Source organism: Salminus brasiliensis, chromosome 21 (genome assembly GCF_030463535.1).
Source record: "Salminus brasiliensis chromosome 21, fSalBra1.hap2, whole genome shotgun sequence".
In the NCBI taxonomy this organism is placed as follows: domain Eukaryota; kingdom Metazoa; phylum Chordata; class Actinopteri; order Characiformes; family Bryconidae; genus Salminus; species Salminus brasiliensis.
The window spans coordinates 24,936,035-24,957,496 of NC_132898.1; the positions used below are offsets into that span (position 1 = coordinate 24,936,035).

At 41.9% G+C, this 21,462-nt stretch overlaps 1 protein-coding gene across 4 annotated transcripts in view; it reads right to left on the reverse strand.

The window, feature by feature from the left end:
• The window catches only part of sema3fb (sema domain, immunoglobulin domain (Ig), short basic domain, secreted, (semaphorin) 3Fb), an 84,266-nt gene extending 70,164 nt beyond the window's left edge, over positions 1-14,102 (reverse strand). For all 4 annotated transcript variants that reach the window (XM_072665385.1, XM_072665384.1, XM_072665383.1 and 1 more), the window contains exons 1-2: positions 13,784-14,102; positions 5,615-5,778 (exon numbers count right to left, since the gene is read on the reverse strand). In XM_072665385.1, coding sequence (XP_072521486.1) covers positions 5,615-5,726 — 112 coding nt within the window. In that variant the 5' untranslated portion in view covers positions 5,727-5,778; positions 13,784-14,102. The remainder of the gene's footprint in view (positions 1-5,614; positions 5,779-13,783) is intronic.
• Between the last annotated feature and the right edge of the window lie 7,360 nt (positions 14,103-21,462).

Genomic DNA, 21,462 nt, shown 5'->3' on the forward strand with positions numbered 1-21,462 from the left:
TTTTCTTCTTGTAGTAATTAAACCAAAACTCCTCAAAACTTCTAAACCCACTGTTTAGCTGATGCATCTGTAGCAAGTGATCATCCTCCACACTTATACTCTTGAATGATACATATTTTATACGCCGCTATCATGCAAAAAACTTGTAACTCCAGAACGGCAACTTTACAGAAGAAAGAGAAAGCTTTGAGCAACTTTCAATGGAAGTCAATGTAAAAGGGTTTCATTTCAAGTCCTTTTGGAGCATTTCTACTGATCCATTCATTAGGAAATTTGGACACAACATAAACAACATCGGCCAGATTCACATTATGTCAAAAAGTCAAAAAAAAAACTTTTATTCTTTAGAATTCTTTGATTAAGTATTTGAAATATGTGGCTACAAATGATCATTCAAATCTACAACCATTAAAATAATGATTAATCAGCAGATTAATCAGTAATAGATTTTGCTACAAATAAATATTTATCTAGACAATCAGCTTTAAATGATTTCATTTATTATTTAAATGATTTATATATTTTATTTATATTTAAAAGGGAGATATTTTTCATTTAATTTCATTAATAAAGTATTGTTGAATTATTTAAATATTTACATATAGTAAAGTGTTTGTTGAATAAAAAGAAACTTTATGGGCCAATGTAAAATAATAATAATAATAATAATAATAGGAACAAGAAGTAGAAATATTGTGAAACACTATGAACTGTGACATAACGTAAAACCATGATATTTTCTGAGACGGTTATCATACTGTACAAATCTCATGCCGTTGCACCCCTACTGGAATTCAAGTCCAATCCACTGTTTGGGTTTAACCGTAAGATTTTTTTTTCCATAAATACAAATTGCTCAATAACTACTATAAATAATTCAGTAACTGCTAGTGTGAACTTGTGTAATTTAAGAGGGAGAAATTGAAGTACGAGCCCACATACTGGACTTGGGACTTATGTCAAAAATATGTGAAGTTCCCCTTAATGACTTTAATAAAAGAGCAAGAAATTCAAGCTGTTTTCTCTGCACTGAATCGTTGGTCATCTAATCAAGAAACCCTGTCCTGGTCTTAGTTCTAGAGCTTATCAACTAACAAATAGAGATATAAGAACACAGTGTCTCAGGAGACCACAGCAAATCTCTCGAAAACACCATTTTTCTCTCTGGTCCGATTGGCAATTAAGGCTGATCGTTCCCAAATTATCCCAGCTTTGCAATCAGAATGGCTTCTGGATGGTCTGAAAGCTGGAATCTGGATACAATCAAACAGCTACAGTGGTGATCCTTATCAGCCCTGATTTTAGCAGAGATAAAATGTCAGATCATTCCGCCTCCAGACTAAATAATATTCCACTCTTCCTTAAGTCAGACACGCAGCACCAGCTCCACAGCTGCCTTTGATTTGGAGCCTCATTCAGGACCCTCACCCCTCAGCATCATGGGAGGCGATCCCGGGGGGAACGGTTTTGACGAAGCCCAACAGGAGGGGAAGGAAGTCGCAAAGCTCAAAGAACAATTAAGGTGTTCCTGATTAACTCTCATAGTGGGGCGGCTCTCTTTTGGCGGGGGACGCCAGGACTCCAGTGTGAGGGGTCGCGCCCCTGAACCTGAAGGTGGGGCGACAGAGCAAATCGATTTGTGCAGGCGTCTTGTCTGGTGTACCTTGTGGAAGCTATCAACTTAAGGTCTCTCAGGAGAATATGAAGTTTAGAATTACTGTCTAGAACCTTGTCTGGTTACAGATAATGTATTAAAATGGTTTGAAAATGACTCTAGAACTTAATGACTTTATAGATTTTAGGCAGTTTGGGCAATATAAGAAAATGTAAGTCATTTTGTCTAGAATGATGACCAGAGCTGCAGATCATCCTACAAAATGAGAATAACAATAAAATCCACATATTTTAAACCTGTAGAGTCAAAACACACCTATCGTCCCGCTCACACAACAACCTTACATCTCCAAAATGCCGTTTTGGAGCATTCTTGCGGTTCATCATAAAATTCTAACACAATGAAAAAAACAACTGCTGGAGTGAAAAGTCCAAAAATGAAGATACGGATTAGAATAGAAGCCAAAAGTGCTAATTTTAGGTAAAAGGTCAAATTAAGAAAGTTGTAAATCAAGAATTAAGAAGTTCTGATAACATTACCATCCACGATGATCCTAAAATGACTGAGAAAGCTGTAGCTCAATAAGTTCTAATTACATTAAAATCCACACCTTTCAAACCTGATGACTCAAAACCCACCTATCAACACCCTCACACAACAACCTTACATCTCTAAAATTTCAATTTTATAGGAGGAGGGAAAGAAATCATAACTTTCAATGGACCTCAATGTAAAAAGATTGTATTACAAGATTATAAGTATTATAAGAAGTAATTTTGGAGCATTTCTATTGGTCCATTCATTATGAAATTCTGACACAATGGAAAGAACAACTGCTGGACTCATCATGTCATCATGTCAAATGTAATCTCTGGATTATGTCAAAATATAAAAAATGGAGTATTCATTTTAGGTAATATAAAAAAATATAGGTCAGTTTACATGTGCTTCATATTTTAAAAGTAGTGAGATCATTTAAGAAGAAATGATGACAAATACATAGAGTACATTACAGCTAAAAAACAGATACAGGTAATCAATCAACCGTACGCAACATCTCTTGGGCAGAGAAGCTAAGGTTTCAGAGGGGAAACCTCCACAGCTGTGGCTGAATTCTGGGCGAATTGACAATAGTGAGAAATTATGTAAGAGGCCTCTGATTATAGCTCATCAAAATGTCAATAGACCTACGCTTCCTTGATTAATGATTCATTAATTAGCGCTGATGTGCTTTGAAGTGGGCTAGCGTGATGAGAAAAGGCCACGTGAGGCTCGCAGGTGGCGTCTGGGTGATGAGCTTTGCATTCACACTTGAAACGCAATTAAAACAGCTCGTTCTGAGGCCGAACTAAAATCACTAGAGCTGCAGAAAACCAAATGCCAAATGCTCCTGCGTCTACCCTAAGAGTGCCAGTGAACAAACAGGCTGCCAACACATCAGCTTTTTGTTGTTCCACCAGAATGAAATCACAACAGACCAAAAAGTGGAGTCCATATGACCACACTGTGATTCCCACAGTCCCGCCCATAAGCCTAACTAGCCATCGTTCTTTTGTGGCCCTCTGCAGTGAACTGCAGGGTAAAATTTCCTATATGCAAGACGAGTATAAACATCTTGCAATATGACGATATTGTATCGTATTGTGATACATTTTGTTATCATGATAACTATAAGCTTTTCTAAGCGATCGAGGATACTGTTAGTGCTTAGTAAACACTGATCAGCTGCAGGTTTCATTACTAACAGTGTAATTAGACTGGTTTAGATGAAGAGCAGCAAATGTTGAATAAAAATCACTATATTCAGTACGGGAGAGTATCTGAATAGTAGTTTTTTTTAAGAATCTGTCGCTACTAATGTTTATAGTCTGTAATTAGCTGTATTGTAATGCTAAAAATATCGTGATCTAGTATTTTTACCATATTGTCCGGCCCTATGTCTGATATTTGTGTGACATTTCTACCTGTTATATTGCACTGCTTGCCAGCTCTGGCTATATGCTGCCTAAAACGGCCTAACATCTGTGTGTAGCTAGCAACTGTAGCACTTTTAGCAATTTCATATCCCCTGTTACAAAGCGATGCATGAAATCATTCTCAGGCCTAATAGATTCATGCCCAGATGACTGTCTGAGTCCACATATTAGTAATGGAATATTGCTGTTCTAGAGTCAGCTGTTTAAAATTACACGGACATGGCCGAGGTCATTTGAGATCATTTATCCCCCCTGAGATATAAAAAGGTCCCAATTTCAGATATCTGCTTGAAAGAGCAAAATTTCAGGTATGTATTGATTGGGAGAGAAGAACAATGCCTGTCCAGCACAGAGCTAATCCAGAGCAGAGAAAATGAGCTCAAAAAAATTTAGCATCTGAAATCACTGGATGGGAAACAAGCAGCATACACACTCAGTGGTGTGTTAAATCCAAGTTGATTAAAGAAAAAAAAAAAAAAGGAAAAGCTTTAATAACGAACCATGCCGGCCCAAGTAATTAAGTCAACTGGCGCTCCCCGGGCTGCTTTGGGAAAGGGCTAGCGAAAACTGGGGAATAGCCGCTTGCTCCAGCTAATCACAGGCTTGATCTGCTCCAGCGCTGCGATCTGCTTGGCTGCTCTAGACAATTTGAGTCTACAAAATACCTTTAATTCCCCAGGCACGGCCATGCCTAATCAAGGGGAAAGGCTTGTGGTAAGGGGCTTTAAGATCCGTATGGATCTCTGTATAGTGTTGAGCTGGCATAATAGCAATAATCACCGCAATGCAAAGGGATGTCACTGATACGCGCTCGGCATTGATTATTCCGGAAAAGGTGATCTTAAACAGAAGAAAACAACTGAAACCAGAGCCGAGTAAACTCGTCTCAGAGTGGGTGTTGACTCGGGTTTTCGATTTGGTGGTAGTTTTTCCTTCCTCGGCCTTTGTTTGTGTTTTTAATTACGCTAACACGGTGCGCAAGTAGAAGCAGCTGTTTGGTAAAGTGCAAGCATGATGCTGGATGAAGGAGCAAACCCATTAGAAATGCCTGATTTTTTATTTCTTCCACTGTATCCTGAAGCACTTCTCACAAAGCTTGGATCTGCCAATTAGCCAATCATCAGCCTAGTCACAATATCAGGTGTGGCATGGATGGTGAACACTACACAGGTATTACAGGTGTGTGGTGGTGCTGAGGTCAACCACTGACGTCAGTATTCACCGTAGTGGTCTGCAGGGATGCATGTGAGCATTGGGTCAGATTTTTGTTTACGACATGCTCCCTTTACAAAGTCCATGAGAGACCCAAGGCTAAAGCCTTAGCTGGAAAACAAGTCAATACGTTAGCCTAGTTAGGGGTCCAAGCACTTTTTGTTATTTTCACAATTATTTTTCTCCACTGAAACGATCTGTGCAGACCAAACCGTGAGTAGTACAGACATGAAACTTGGTCAGTAGATAGTAGTCCCTTCCACAACTCAGACGAATTAGCTAAGCCCAACCGGCCTGATGGTGGCGCTCCAGCAAATCGGGTAAAAGTTATGGGGCATCTTGTATTCAAATTTCCCCAGACTACATATGTTATACTTCACAGAAAAATCTATTAATGAAAAAAAAACACGAAAAGCCTGTCATATTATGGAAGTAATCAAGTAATTCTAATGTAGAATTGTAAATTAACAGCCACCCTCACCCTGCCCAATACTTCAATCTTAAGTTTGATTGCCACTTGTTGATATACTAAGCTAAAGTAAATGAAACCAGTAGATCATACAACAAGCCAACAGTCCAGCTACAACAGGCATGTCTTACATAAAAAACTATCATTAGGTGAGTACTCAGGTAAGAGTCTGCCCTCAAAATAACAATGCATTTTAAACCAAAATGGCAACAACAGCACATGGCCCCCACAGCAAAACATCACAGAGGTCACAGATTGCACATATAGTCAGAACCATTGGAAACCCCAAAAAATGAAAGCTAGAAGCAGGTGAGGGAGGGAACAGCGGACGTGCTTTCTTACCCTTAAAGGAGAGAAAGACGCGAGGGGCAGAAAGTGGCTCGCTGGCCGCATTCGGGACCAGCACACACAGCAGCAGAAGAGTCCGGACCGCCCAGAGACCGTCCGAAAACATGGTGAATGAGCTTCAGCTTCACGAAGGTCCGGAAAACGGGCTCCTGGGAATGCTGTGAAAATATTGGGAAGAGTCAATATGAGACAATGAGAATATTTTTTATTTTAATTCACAAAATTCTTTATGTCGCCGGTCCTGGAGGACATATGCTGCTGCGCACATTTTAGTGTTCACCCAGCTCCCAACAAACTTGATCCAGCTATTAACAAGACTATTCTGAGTTAGAGTTTGTGTATTGAGGCTCATTTATGCTCAACTTTAAATCCAGATACAGATGGAGCTCTGTCTGTACTCTGCATTCATTCTCTCCGTATTTGTGCACAATCTCTGAAAGCCTATGGATATGAACATGGCCATGTACCGTATTTTTTACATTGTTTTGTAGCCATTTCACCAAGTTTGTATTGAATTTCATATAATTTTATAATTTATAAATTTTTTTAGGATGTAATAAATGGCACATGTGGCATAAGTAATCTTTCTTTTAAAAACAACTTGGTCAAAATTCATATTGTTTTTAAATATATTTTAGTTGGAACAAAGCCTTCTATCTCCATTTTCTAATTTTTTTCTTGAAATTTTTGGTCTTCACATTGGGTCCAAATGTCAGGATGAATATATCAAATGACGTATGATAATATTTTACCCTGACTTTCATTTGATGTTAAGAAGGATTTTTTCATCTGCCATGTAAAGCTTTTGTTCCAGTTGATTTAATCATCATTTTTCTATTAGAATATATAATCAATATAGTTGAATGTAGTGAATGTATTGTATTGTCGCCACCTTCAGTTCACTTTTACACCCCTACTGCACACACACACACACACACACACACACACTTTCCCACACTACTGGAGATAAGCATCAATAAAAAAGAAGTCAGTTTTTGAAAAAGTTGCTTCTTGCGTCAAAATCAGATACGGCTCCGTGGCGCAACATCTCAGACCAAAACAACAAATTAAAAGCGGAGCTGTCATAACGCCCAGCTGAAGCCGTCCAACTGCACGAGCAGCTGCTGGAAGGAGGAACCTCATCTGACCCCTTCACCTCAAAAACCTTCCTTATCCCTTCAAATCTCCAAAATCGCCATTTCACCCACCGCTTGGCTGCTGCAGCCGAGCCTTTGCAGAAACACCTCCTCCAAACCTGAATCACTATCGCTGTCCTAAGAAAAGCACATCACATCATTTCATACCATTCAGACTGCAGGAGAAGAGCTGATCCCGCCCTTACGTGCCATCCGAATGTGTAGGCCAAAAACCCCCAGCTGTAAATACCTGAACCATTCCACCATAGCTGTGTGGAATCTCTGCTTTTTTTATTCCCTCATAAAAACAAGGTGCTTTCACTGAAGCATGAGCTTTCCTACTGGCTTCAGTAGAGTTACAGTTAACTGCAGTAACTGGCATACATCGCGCCAAAAAAACATTTATAGTTCTAGACTCAGATTACTCAGATTTATCTCTAGAATTTCGTGTTCGACAGCTGATCTCAGATCATATTAGTCTTACTGTTTTTTTTTTTCATTTAAATGAGAACACATGTATGGACTCAAGGGACTGTAGGAAGTAGTTCGACATTTACAAGGTAAATTATAGAAATTTACTGTACTGGTTCCGCATGACATTACATAAACTTATGCTGTGTTACATTTGAACTGTCTAAATTTTCTGAGTAGGAAATATCAAGTGGAACACCCACACAAGTTAGATTTCCTACTCGGAAAGTCAGGAGGGCCTCACCAATCCAACCAAGTTCAAAATCCAAGATGGCTACACTGCACGTCAACAGTAATAAAAGCAGTAGTATTATTTGGTTTATTAGCACTTCTATCCATTAGTGTCTCATTAAATCAATCGTACAATCAGTCGCAAAATGGTACAACGTCTATCTGTGGACATGTTTCCATGATGTTTGGATGAGCAAAATACAGTTGAATGGACTGTTAACTGGTATCGCCAACAGTTCTAACCTGGGATAATGCTAACAATGCTAACCTGGGACATAAGAAGTGGGACATATTTTGGTTAGATTCACCAAAAAACACCAGTAAAGGAATGACAAACCAGTTGTGGGAAACTCAGCGAACAGTTTTTTCTTTGAGGAGTGGTAGCGGTGGTACAGATGCTAAACCAACAGGGTACAGATCCATCAGGACTGCACTTAAGTGTATAGAAGGGACTAAATGGGACCCTTCAGTGGAAACTGGCTTTGCTCCGGGTTGGTTTAAGAACTGGGGCTGTAAAATGGCTTAATAAACAATACACTGTGCGGTTTATTTCCTTGTTTATTGGACTACACTCTTAAACACTGGGCTCTGTTTATGTACAGGGGTTTTGGCATGTAGACGTTGAGCTCATTTGGGCTTGTTTTTGGTTTCGTATGGATGGACTGTCTCAACAAAAAAAAGACCTGGCAACCCCTGCAAGAGGCAACAACATTCGTACAGAAAAGGCTTCTATATAGGACCAGAAAACAAGTTCTAGAGGTTGCCTGAGACTTTTCACTGCTGTATAGAACTACTTTACATATGTTCTTTCAAGAACTGTATATAAGAGGTTCTCAACAGATCCTTTAGGTGTTAATGTTGTAGGTTGGACGACTATTATAAAAATACTACTAATAAAAAGCTAGTTATATTTATACATACACACGGTCATACCAGAATATTATGACCACCCCTGGGTTGGAATGAACTGGGTCGGCCCTGGACGTCGACAGGGTTTTCTGCAGGTACATAAGCGAGCACACCAGTCAGTTGTTGCAGAGTGCAAAACGGTCGGCATGGGTATGATTGATTATAAGGTCCCGGGTGAAGGCTGGTAGCATCCCGGAAACCTCAAACTTTGTGGGATGGTTTAGAGCCACAGTAGCGAGGGTGCAGCAATACATGCAGCAAACTCTGTTATGTGGCATCTGTGACGTCCCGTCCATTCCAAACCAGGTGGTCATAATATTATGATACGACTGAGTATATGTATATATGTATAGGTCCCCCTTCTGCCGCCACAACAGATCTGACTATTTGTGGCATGGACTCCACAAGGCCTCTGAAGGTGCCCTGTGGTACAAGATGTTAGCAGCAGATTCTTTAATAAGTCCTGTAAGTTGTGAGGTAGCTGGGGCTTCCATGGATCATACCAATGAGCCTCAGGTGCCCAAATCCTTGCCACCAGTTCACCGGTTATCACTTTTGGTAGGTACTGACCACTGCATACCGGGAACACCCCACAGGACCTGCCTGGTGTTTTGGAGATGGTCTGACCCAGTTGTCCAGCTATAGCCACAGTTGGGTTCTTGTCAAAGTGTCTCAGATTCTTACGCTCGCCCATTGCCTGTTCACTGACTGTGCCGAATATATCCGCCCCTTGCAGCTGCCACTGTAGATGAGGTGCTAATGTTCTTTGCTAGTGTTCCTCGAAAGCATAAAGCACAAATGAATAACCAAAGAACTCCCTATGGAAAAGGGGTCCCCTGAGGGAACGTCCTCCAGGAGCATCTTCAGGCGGACCTGGAAAGCCTGGGAGGGGACGGTTCGAAGCGCCTGGGGCGATGGCGTGCACAGCAGCGCTGCCTGGCAGGCTGAGGACGCTTCAGCAGAGTGGAAGCAGCTGTTCAAACCTCAGCTATTTGCAGGCAATTTGTTAAGTGTCCCACTGTTTATCCGCAGATACTGCCTCTCTGCTTCACACAAGCAGGAGAAAATTAAACAACAATTACACACCACAACACTGCACACACACTCTCATACAGAGAGAGAGAGAGAGAGAGCGAGAGAGAGAGGCAGATAGAAAGACAAAAATCTCTCAGTCCTCAAAACACTGATCTACAACGCTCTGTACAAGTGCAGCCTCATGTGAGAGCCCTGTCCGTCTAGCCCGCCTCTCTCGCTCTCACTCTCTCCGTCTGCTCGGTACTGCAGTTCATCAGCGGCGGACACTTTTTCATGTCGACATACGGAATCGACTGATCAGCCATAAAGGGATTAACCCTGGCTCTGATACCGTGTTTAATCTTAATGATGTATTAAGACTAAGATTAAGGACTGCTCAGAGTTCCCTGTTCCATGTGTAACCCAATATGTGAACACAGTCACAGCTACTGCAGTGTAAGGCAATAGCACTGCTAATGAAATGCAAGGTGAAGCTCAACCAATAGCATTGGTTGATTAAGCCCTCCTGTCATTCTCCTCCTCAGTTTACAGACTTATTATACAGCTATTAAAGGGAAAGTCCACCAATTTTTCAAAAATGTACTTTTTTAATGGATGAGGTAAACTAAGTCATTCAGAGTCATTCGGGGTTTGGTGTGACATCACTGAGAAACTCGGATTTCCCTTTAATAGCTTATCTGTTTCTTTACAGTGGTGCTAAATGGAGCGAGACGTTGGCATAGTATACTTTATATACTATCTAAACCCACGGGCGAACCCAACCAGTGAGTCCTCTGAGGTTTATATGTGATGCTGATGATGATAAAACACTGACAATAATGGCAAATCTGAAATTAATAATTAAAAAAAAAAAAAACATTATTTCTGGCGTTTTTTTCTACAACTATCAACACAAATATATTTAAAAACTGTGTCCTAATCATTGTGTTAATCAGGCAGTATGTTCATACTCATATTTGGTGTAGTAACCTTCTGTGAGAGAGCTTTTTTTGAGGCATTCAACGCTCTTCAGACGTCCGGTTCCATTCACCACCATTGTAAGCAGTTCTGACTAGGCACGTTTCTGAAGAAGCGGAGAGCGTTTCACACCAACCCCTCTGGCTTCTCACAGCTATGCAGTTGTAATCATCACTGTAAAAGGACTTTTATAGGCTTTGCATGGGGTCACACACTGATAGCAGATGTTGTGGTGTTAGGGACAGCACAGGCCAAGGCATCGCTTATTTACACGGCTGGAGGTTAGGGCCTGTAAAAGCCTGCAAATCAGCCTGACTAACTGTTTTCTGTCGGCTGGGAGCCTCTCGACCCAAACCATGTCAGACCGGTTCTGGTAAAGGGAAATGATCTAGAACAACCTAGAACAATGCATATATTAATATATATTACAATATATATTAATATATAAACACAATATGATATATTATCCATATTGTTCAGCTCTACGACCCATATGGTTGGTTTCCTACCCCCTAGTTAAGCCTGAGCCTGGGCCGAACAGGATTTTGAGGGTAAGCTGAAGGGAAATCCCACCAGTATTTTGAAATAGCTTTGGTTGATGGTTCAGAGTGAGTCATTCAGAGCGGTTTGGGGCATTAATAAGAGTTATGTAAAATTGAGCTTATTGAGATATGCAGAAATTTTGAAAATGTGGTGGAATTCTCCTTTAAGCTATGCACACACTTCTACAATTGAAGGCGCTACACTAAACATCTAGTATTTAAAAGTCCAGGATCTTATGTTAAAAGTATTCAATCTTTGAGGTTCTTCAGGGGCTTTGAGGAACCTTCAAGCAATCTTTTTCTTATTGAAGGTTCCTCGAAGCAGCTTAAGAGGTTCCTCCACAGGTTGAAATTGAAGAACCTCTAAACGCTCCTCAAGAACCGTATACTTTTAACAGTGTAGAAAGGGCTCATAGGACCAAAACTAGTTCTTCTACGGTTTTGCTCAAAGAACCCTTAAGTTTAAAGAAGAATCTCCGCATTTTTTCAAAATATCTTCATAACTATTTTATTGCTTTCAACCACTCAACCATCGACCGCTGGATGAAGCAGAACTTCTTCAAACCTTGGTGGAATTCCCCTTCAGCTCTACAGATGATCAACCTCTGCAGAAAACCTCCATCAGTTGTGTCAGATCCAGGCTGAAGCTGACCTCTACAGGACGGTAGATGTCCAAGACGAGGGCTGGCGGTCATTACGGCTGAAATGATCCCCCCCAAGCGCTTGCAGCTCAGTGCCAGAAGCTCTCGCAGCACTTGTGGACAGAGAGCGCAACTATTACACCAGTTACGAAAGCATCTACTGCTCTTGGCTACACCAAGCACACTTTCTTAGTCAGACCCTATTCCCGGCGGTCACTTTGGACGGCCTGCTGTTGACGCTAAGTTGTGCGCTCAGAGAAAAGAAGATTTATGGGAAAATAACAAAAGCACAGGGCAGAAAGCCGGGAGGAACGACTGTGAAGCAGCTGGAGATGAACTGTCCAACCTATTAAACACTAATGGTCAGACGGTCAGGGCCCAAAAGAACGGGAAGCTTCTCGCTGAGTTGGAAGCTAAAGTAAACAGCCATAGTTATAATATTTTCTTTTTTCCAAATGAGTCTTTGAGTCCTCATGATTCTATTTAGAACCAGTGCAATCGCATAAGAACCTTCGAAGAACCCATTTCTTAGGATAGAACCGGTTCTATAGAGAAGCAGCAACTCAACAAACCAGGAGAAATGCTTTCATGGTGCTTCACCTGGTTTTACATGCTTCTTCTCTATGATGGAGAACCGCCTGGAGATGGTTCTTCAAAGTATCTTTGGGAAAAGGAGGTTCTTTATACATTCCTCAAAAAGGGGTTCTTTAAGGATTCTGTCAGAACTATGATAACTCAAAGAACCATTTAAATGGTCCTTCACCTGCTTTAAATTCTTCTTCTCTATGATGGAGAACCACCTGGAGATGGTTCTTCAAAGTATCTTTGGGAAAAGGAGGTTCTATATACATTTCTCAAAAAAGTTTCTTTCAGGATTCTGTCAGAACTGTGATAACTCAAAGAAACATTTAAATGGTCCTTCACCTGCTTTAAATTCTTCTTCTCTATGATGGAGAACCCCTGTGTAGATGGTTTCTAATAGCATTTTTCTTTAAAAAAAAAGGTTCTATGTACGTTCCTAAATGTTCTTTAAGCTTTATTATGTTGAAGGCACATGTTCTCTATAGGGCCATGGCAACTCAAAGAACCATATAAATAGGTCTTCACCTTGTTTAAGTGCTTCCTGTCTATAATGGAGAACCTCCTGTAGATGGTTCTTTAAAAAAGGTTCTGAATACATTTTAAAACTGTGGTTCTAGAAAATTTTTATACAGAACCATGACATCTTAAAAAAACATTTGAGCCTTTCTTTATCTGGTTCTTACATGCTTCTTCTCTATAATTGAGAACCCCCTGTAGATGGTTCTTCACAGTCTGTCTAAAAAAAAGGTATATACCTAAATACTTTTCTTTAAGCATTCTTTAGTAAAGGCAGCAGTTCTATACAGAACCAATACAACAAGAGAACCATTTCAGTGGGTCTTCACCTGGTTTAGAGTTCATCTCTATGATGGAGAACCCCCAGTAGATGGTTCTTCAAAGCATGTTTGGAACAAAACATGGTTCAGAGGATCTTCAAATGGTTCTTCAATGATGCTAAATGCTTAAGAGTTCGGTGGACCTAAAGGAAAATTCCACTAATATTTCCACCAATTTTTTTTGCTTAATTCAAAGGTGGATGGCTGAGTCATTCAGAGTGGTCAGAGAGACACTAGGCTTATTGAGTTTTGCAGAAATTTTGAAAAAATGGTGGAATTCCCCTTTAAGCTTATGCAAGGTGCTACAAAGGGTTATTAGAGTGGTAGAACCTTTTTTATCTAAAGAAAAATGTGTGAAGAACCTTTTAAACATCTAAAGTGGATGCAAATGTTCTTGGCTCGTACCTTCAACTCTTTTTTTTTAAACTATAAAGAGCCTTTTTTTGCAATGAGTGAAGAACAATGCCCAATAGATGGTTCTTCAAAGTATGTTTGGGGGGGAAAGGGTTCTATACACATTCTTAAATGCAAGGGTTGTATAAAGAACCATGACAACCCAAACTAACATAAACAAACACAGCAATGCAGAATGGAGACTGGAGTTGTCCACTTTTAGAAGCACCAGTGTGGGACACTGCAGGATCTGAGGAGGCTTCAGAATGACCACAAGATCTCCACTGGTGCATCTCTAGTATCTGTTTATCTAGTTATTGGCTGGAGGTTGAGCATATAAGGGCAGTGACTGGAGAAGCAGAGTCAGTATACACCCTTCTTCCACTCAGAGAAGTGAGCAGGAGTTGGAGTGCGCAGCAGATATTCCTACCTGAAAGCTCTGCTGAAGCCTGGAGACTCCAAAAAGACGAGCGTTAAGTCAAATCCAGCAGCTCTCTCTCTCTCTCTCTCTCTCTCTCTCTCTCTCTCTCTCTCTCTTCCACACTTGGTTGTCCTTGTCCTCCTTTTTTTACGCGCGCCAGCAGCACCTGAGCTCCGCGCTTCTCCTGGTTCTTCTGCTGCGCTTCTCCGTCTTCGTTCTGTCCACCGTCGTCCGGCTCATGTGGCGGCGCGTGCTGACGGAGACAAATCCAGACGCTCGAGACGCGCACAACTTGGCACGAGAGCGGTAAAAGTTGCGCGCGCGCTGCTCGGGGCACGAGCTCCTGACTGCAGGGGGAAAGCGCTTGGCAGGTGGACGCCGTCGACTCATTTTCCTAGGACACGCCCACGGGGAGGGGCCTGGCGTACGGGGTGGGGGTGGGGGGGGGGTGCAAGGTCTTCTTCTTTGCATAGAGCACGCGAAGGAGGCGGAGTCTGCATTGGACGTCCTCACGTTTGTGTGAGACACGCCCCTACGCGATAAGAGGCCGTTGTTGCCGCCTTATTTGTGTATGGGACGCCCACTGTGGGCGTCATTTACTTTGGCCACGCCCATGTTGTTGTCCGCGTCTTTCTTGTCGCCTCGTGCAGGAGACCAGCTCTCGTTCTTCTTTGATTTTTTAAAATGAAATTAATTAATAACAAAAATAAAGCATATATATATATATTCACTGTTTCTTCTGAAATCAAAGGTATTAAGAAGACCCTGCTTTTGTTGGAGTAACTGTCTCTACCTCTAGGGAAGAAGGCTTTCCACTAGTAGTGCATTAGTGAGGTCAGGATGTTGGATGTTCACCACTTTGCCTCATCCCCAACTCTCCAACTCATCCTAAAAGTATCGGATGATGGAGCGCCAACCATCATTCCAGAGAACTCAGCTCTAGCACTGCTCCTCAGCTCAATGCTGGGGGCATTTATACCCCTCTAGCCCACACCTGGCATTAGTTGTGGTGTCAGTAGGTTCATGTTCATCTGCTCTAAAGAGTCCTATTCTATTGGCAATTTTCCTCAACACTAGACAAGACAAGCTGTGTGCACATCTAAATGCATTCTTAATATATATATATATATATATGGAAGTCAATGTAATAAAATAATTATGTTGAGCAATTTGGAGCATTTCTAACGGACCATTCATCCAGAATTACAGAATTATTTACAGTGTACAGAGCAGCTACAGGGTTCAAACGCTTGTGAAACACAGGGATAAAAACAGTCTATATATTTATATAGAGACTATATATAGACTGTATATATAGATATATAGACTGATGATATATATATATATATATATATATATATATATATATATATATATATATATAGACTGAATAAAGGCCCAAGTCATAACATTACACAGCACATGTTGTAAACCTTAAAAAGGAATTCCAGCAACTTTTCCAAAATGCAGAATAATTAAAGTGTCTCTCAGTGTTATATGTGTTGTTGATTGTGGTACAATAATGTCAAATCTGGAAAAAAAAAGATTTCCTATGGGACTAATTTGCCTTACAGCACCCTGCATGTATCCCTTAACCATGAATAAATTTTGAAAATATGTTTTAGGCCAAAATCCTCAAAACAATATGGTAAAAATAAGGTAACTGGTGTGTAATAATAACTTTCTGTCAGGGAGCATTTGGATATATACAACTCTTCTGCCATCTGGTTCCATTCACCACCACTGTGAAAGATTCCGATTGAATTCCACTGAAATGCTGTAAGAAAATGAGTAGTGAAACACTTAAAGAGATGTTCTCCACCAGAACAAAAATGCAACCACAGCTGTATCTGTGGGTAACATACCTGCTCGTCTCCTACTGGGGTGCCATGGTGTTTCTGGAGTCAGATTTCCCACTTTAAAGACTAGAACCCACCTTCTGATGATGTATCTTGAAGGTGGAAGGTGGAACCTACAAGCCCTTTGCGATGGGTTGTGCTGCAGAGGGAAGCCAGAAGCCAGCTAATGTTATTGCTTATGTTACTACTAGGAAACCCAAAAAGCACACCTGCTGGTGAATCCTAATGGAGGTCTGATGTACTTGTGTGGTGCATGTTGGGTATTGTAGTAAAAGAACACTGGTGGACGAAAGCGGTAGAAATTTGCACATTTTATCAAACAGAAGAGGCTGAGGAACGCAAAGCTGCGCTACATAATGTTACATGACACAACAGCTAGGATATTAAGGTTATGCAGGTTATGGGCCGGAATGCCCCTTTAAGTGGATCCCTATTTGCGTTCCTGAAAAGACCAAGATGCCGGCTGGAGACAGCAGCTCTAATGCTGTAAAAGCTGGGTTCCTTTGTATGTAATAGAGTTTCTCTCGTCTTCAAAGCTGGCTAAATGCGATCCAAGCAATTTAGCAGTGATTATAATTTGAGTAAGTGTGCCGCTGTTGCATTGCCAAACCAACAAATAATAGCAAGGGTGTAAGTGCTCTCATTTAAACCCCTGTAAAACACGTTCAACGTGGCACACGCTACAATTAAACAGACAAACTCTGAGATAGACAACTAAGTGTCCTGGATACGCAGACACTTCTATATCACAGCAGTACTGAGAGGACTGTCCAGTGTTACAGTCACTCAGCCGCCTCCGTGGGAAAGACTCCTGCTGAAGATGAAAGCAGACATCCTCCGCTGTGTGTCTACACGCTGCAGGACAGCAGAGGACTCATAAATACGTCAACACACTCGCTGTACAGGCAGAAAAAGAACAATCGAGTACTGAGAGAGATCTAATGCGCCATGTTTCTCTGTTTAGAAACACACTGGGCCACGTTTGCAGGATGTTGTGCATTAAAGGGCACAATCTACTGCCCTCACTTTTTTTAAATAGGAGCTGCAAAATCCCTCTCCAGTCCATATACAAGAACTAGGCTGCAAATCAGCCCATTTTGAAATGATTGTTTTTGGGATGTCAGCCTATTCAGCCTCCAACGACCCAACCCACCCGTTAGTCTTCTCCACTATCACATGTCATGCTCCCGACACTGGGATGGTGAGGACTGACACATACCTCCTCCAATACATGCGCAACCAGACAGTTATCACCACCTTTCAAAACTGCTGCTGATGCAACGTCACCGGGCAACCAACACGCTCTGAGGAAAGCGCCGGGTACCCAACTGTAGTGATGTGGGGAAAGAGAGGAAGACATCTACCCACCCAGAGAGAGCGAGGCTAACTGATGGCAGGCAGCGTGACCCGAGATTCGGACCAGACTGGACCACTCGCTGCTGGACCTCTCAAAACCCTTGTTGTGGATTCTGAGGTGTGTTTACAATCATTTTCCTATTATCTTCTTTTCATCTTCAGCTTTTATTATTATTTTTAGACAGTATGATGTTTTCCTCCCTGAATTCGCCCATACTTTTGCACGCCACTCCATATGTTGAGTTTAATTAAATCTATTCTTCCCTCTACCAGTAAAACATCCATCGCTGTGCCACTGGCTGCAGTACAAGCCCAAAGCCTGACTGTTCCACTCCCGTGCTTAAAAGTTGGAAAGGTGTTCTTTTCATGAATTCCTGCATCCTCTTTTTTCTGCAATTTTTTTTTCGCTTTTCAACATATTGTTGTAAATCTGCTTATTGTTCTTTACATTGTATCAGAATTTCATAATGAACAGACTAATAGATATGCTTGGAATAAATGATTTTTACATTGACTTTCATTGAAAGTTGAGGCGGTTTTCCCTTCTCCTGTAAAGTGTGACATTTTGGAGATGCGAGGTATCACAGGTGCTTGTGCAGGTGCTGCACTTCACCACCACGCCTTCATCTTTCTGAAAAACAATGATAATGATGGACTGAAGTCGCTCCTCTCCGCTTCAAGAGTTTCCAAAAGTTCATTGGACTGCGGCCGGCCGTGCCTTCTGTCATTCAGCCTGCATGCCCCACATTCCCCATCAGCTCTCCATTTAACTCTCCTTTCTGTGAGCTGACGGAACGAGGCAGCACTAAAGAGAGAGAGAGAGAGGGGTGGGAGAGAGAGAGCGAGGGCAAGAGAGAGTCTTTTTCAGGTCCAGCTCCGCTCTCCTCGCTCTGTTCAGGCCTGCAGTGAAAAGTGTGTGTTGTGAAAAGGGGCTGACTCGGCGGGGGTCAAATGAAAGAGCGGACTGGTGAAAGCAGGCGGACTCTCTTCCTCCTCCGGGCCGAACTCTGACACTTTCGACAAGTTCTCCATTCAGCTCGGGGCAGAGAGACGGAGCGGGACAGCGTGGCCTTCAGCCGTAGCTTTATACACACATATATACACACTCACACACACATACGCCCTTATACACACTCAGGAAAGACACGTCAGACCGTGTCACTGCCGGCGATGGCATCCGTCTCCACTGTTAGATTTGGCAGAATACGAACAACCACCTCTCTCTCTCTCTCTCTCCTCTCTCTCTCTCTCTCTCTCTCCTCTCTCTCTCTCTCTCTCTCTCATGCTCTCTTTCTCTTTCTCTCGCTCTCGCATTTTCTTTCCCATCTTTTTTATTTTCTCTCTCTTTCTCTCTCATGCTCTCTCTCTCTCTTTCTCTGTCACTTTCTCTCTATTCTATTGTATTTCTCTCTCTCTCTTTCTCTCTCACTTTCTCTCTATTCTATTGTATTTCTCTCTCTCTCTTTCTCTCTCACTCTCTCTCTATTCTATTGTATTTCTCTCTCTCTCTCTTTCTCTCTCACGCTCTCTCTCTCTCTTTCTCTCACTCTCTCTATTCTATTGTATTTCTCTCTCTCTCTTTCTCACTCTCTCTCTATTCTATTGTATTTCTCTCTCTCTCTTTCTCTCACTCTCTCTCTATTCTATTGTATTTCTCTCTCTCTCTTTCTTTCTCACTCTCTCTCTCTCTCTCTTTCTCTCTCACTCTCTCTCTATTCTATTGTATTTCTCTCTCTCTCACACACTCTCTCTCTCTTTCTCTCTCACTCTCTATTCTATTGTATTTCTCTCTCTCTCTCACGCTCTCTCTCTCTTTCTCTCTCACTCTCTATTCTATTGTATTTCTCTCTCTCTCTTTCTCTCTCACTCTCTCTCTATTCTATTGTATTTCTCTCTCTCTCTTTCTCTCTCACTCTCTCTCTCTCTCTCTTTCTCTCTCACTCTCTCTCTATTCTATTGTATTTCTCTCTCTCTCTTTCTCTCTCACACTCTCTCTCACCCTTCTATCTCTCTCACACACTCTCTCCCTTCTCCTTCTTGCTCTTTCTGTTAATACACCCACAGACAGACATGTGGACAAAAGTATTGGGACACACCTCTCTATCACTTAATTCAGGTGTTTCATTCAGTCCCAGTCTATAGAAGTCTCCAACGCTCTGGTGACTCAATAACTGCAGAGCTTCGAACTGTTAGAGCTGCAAAAGAGGACCAACTCCATATTAATGCCTATGCATTTAGAATGGGATGTCATAAAACCCCTTGTAGGTGTCCCAATACTTTCATCCATATAGTGTATATATGGAGAGAGAGAGAGAGACCTGTAAACTAATAATGAGTCTGATCATACATAACACTTAACACACCCAGTTAGCATCTTCACACCTTCCGAAGAGTGTGTGTGTGTGTGTATGTGTGTGTGTGCTGTAATCTGCAATATAATTTCAGTATATAATGTATCTGTATGGTGTGTGTGTGTGTGTGTGTGTGTGTGTGTGTGTGTGAGTGTGGTTGTGTGACACCTTTAGCCAATTCACTTTCCATTATTGATCCAGGAAAGCTAGTTCTCACTCCCTCTACTTCTACTTTCTCTCTTTCTCTCTCTCTCTCTCTCTCTCTCTCTCTCTCTGGAGTCTTATATGTTCAGAGACATGACAGAGACACAATTGGAACCTGCCAATTGTCCCTCTGTCTCCTTATTCCAGGTATTGCTGGTCTGTCTCTCAGTTGAGTGTTTGGGGAATTGGGGGTCTATACCCTGCACTCTTTCTTTCTTTCTCTCTGTGGTTCTGGTTCTCTTTTCTCCAGTTCCTGGAGGTCTCAGTGTCTCCGCTGTCCCATCGCCTGCGTGCCTTTAGTGGCTAAGGGCTGAATAGAGCTCTGTTTGTTCCGTGCTAAAAACGCAGCGTATCACTTCGGCTACCCAAGCCGCTCGGGAGGTATTGCTGCTTGTAAATAAACGCTGCCGCCTTCAGTGGCACTTCCGTAGGGAATACCTGTTTTCCGAGCCTTTCGCTCGCTGCAAATGCAACCCAGTCAGCCGGAGAGCCATTGTGAGCTGAATGTGTTCCGAAACCTCCCTGAAAGCTTCGGATTTAAAGAAAGCCAAAGCCTCCGGGTCAACACCGGCCCGGCTCGATTGTCATAACAATGGGAACCGAGCACAAAACGGCCTTTGTCTCAGTGAAAGCAGCCAGCCTGGTCCAGACTCAGGTGTTAATGGTGCAATAAGAATATCGGATATATAACCGTCCAAATGTTTGCGGACACCCCTTCTAATGAATGCATTCAGATGTGCAAATGCACACACACACATCTTGTTTAGACCCTGTAGAGAAGTAATGACAATTGTAAAGGAATCTCTGGTGCAAATTGACATTAACCTATCGGGGTCATGTCTAATGCCAGGCGTGGGCTAGAGGGGTAAGTCTCCCAGCATTGAGCTGTGGAGCAGTGGGACTATGTTCTCTGAAATGATGGTTGGTGCTCCATCCAATACTTTTGGGATGAGTTGGGGAGTTGGGGATGAGGTGGGGTGGTGTCAACAGAGACGATCTGAAAGTCAATTGAAGGCGTGGAAGCCTTGAAAACAGTCTGCAATGTTTTTCATTGGTTTCTGCTGCGTTACAAACTCCAGAGCAATTCCCAAAAGACTTCCAAACATTTATTGTCAGATATTCTTCAGAATGGGAGCTGAAAACCCACACTCCCATCTCCCACCTTGCTTTTGAATATGAATAAGGAGGCCGAAGACAATTCACAAACTCAGAAATCAGGAATGTGTCTCAGTAGATATAGATAGTTAAGCAATTAATTATTTATGATTATTTGTGATAACACCTACCCTCTGTGTCCTATTGCTTTTATACCACAGTTTTTTACAAAATAAAGAAGCATAATTTATCAAAGAAGCCCTGAAGTTCATACTGAATATGCTCACATGCTGTCAGATCCTTCCGCCAAAAAGTAGTTCCCCAAAAATTAATTATTGCCATTTAACTGTAACAATACCAAAACACCAGGGCAGACTAAGTGGAGGTTCGTTAAGGTACCTGTTGAGCCCTGTATGCAGGCCAAGATACCTGCTGAAACTAAAAGCCCCCTTTTGTGGTGGGCCCCAGAGCTGTCAGAGTATCAAGTTTAGCCAGAGAGCTTATAAACGAGGAGACCAGCCACTGGTTAAAATATGAATGAAAGCTCTCACAACACTCAACACGGCGTCTGTTTATGATCCAATATGGAGAATTTTTGCCCATTCTTCTTGGCATATGCTTGCAAGTTCTGTCAGGTTGGATGAGAAGCGTCGGTACACAGCCTTTTTTTTAGCTCCTTCCACAGATGTTCAATTGGATCCAGGTCTGTGCTCTTACTGGGCCACTCAAGGACATTCACAGACTTTCTGTGTGCCTTGGGTCGTTGTCATGCTGGTAGGTAAACCTTTCCCAGTCTGAGGTCCAGAGCACTCAGGAGCAGGGC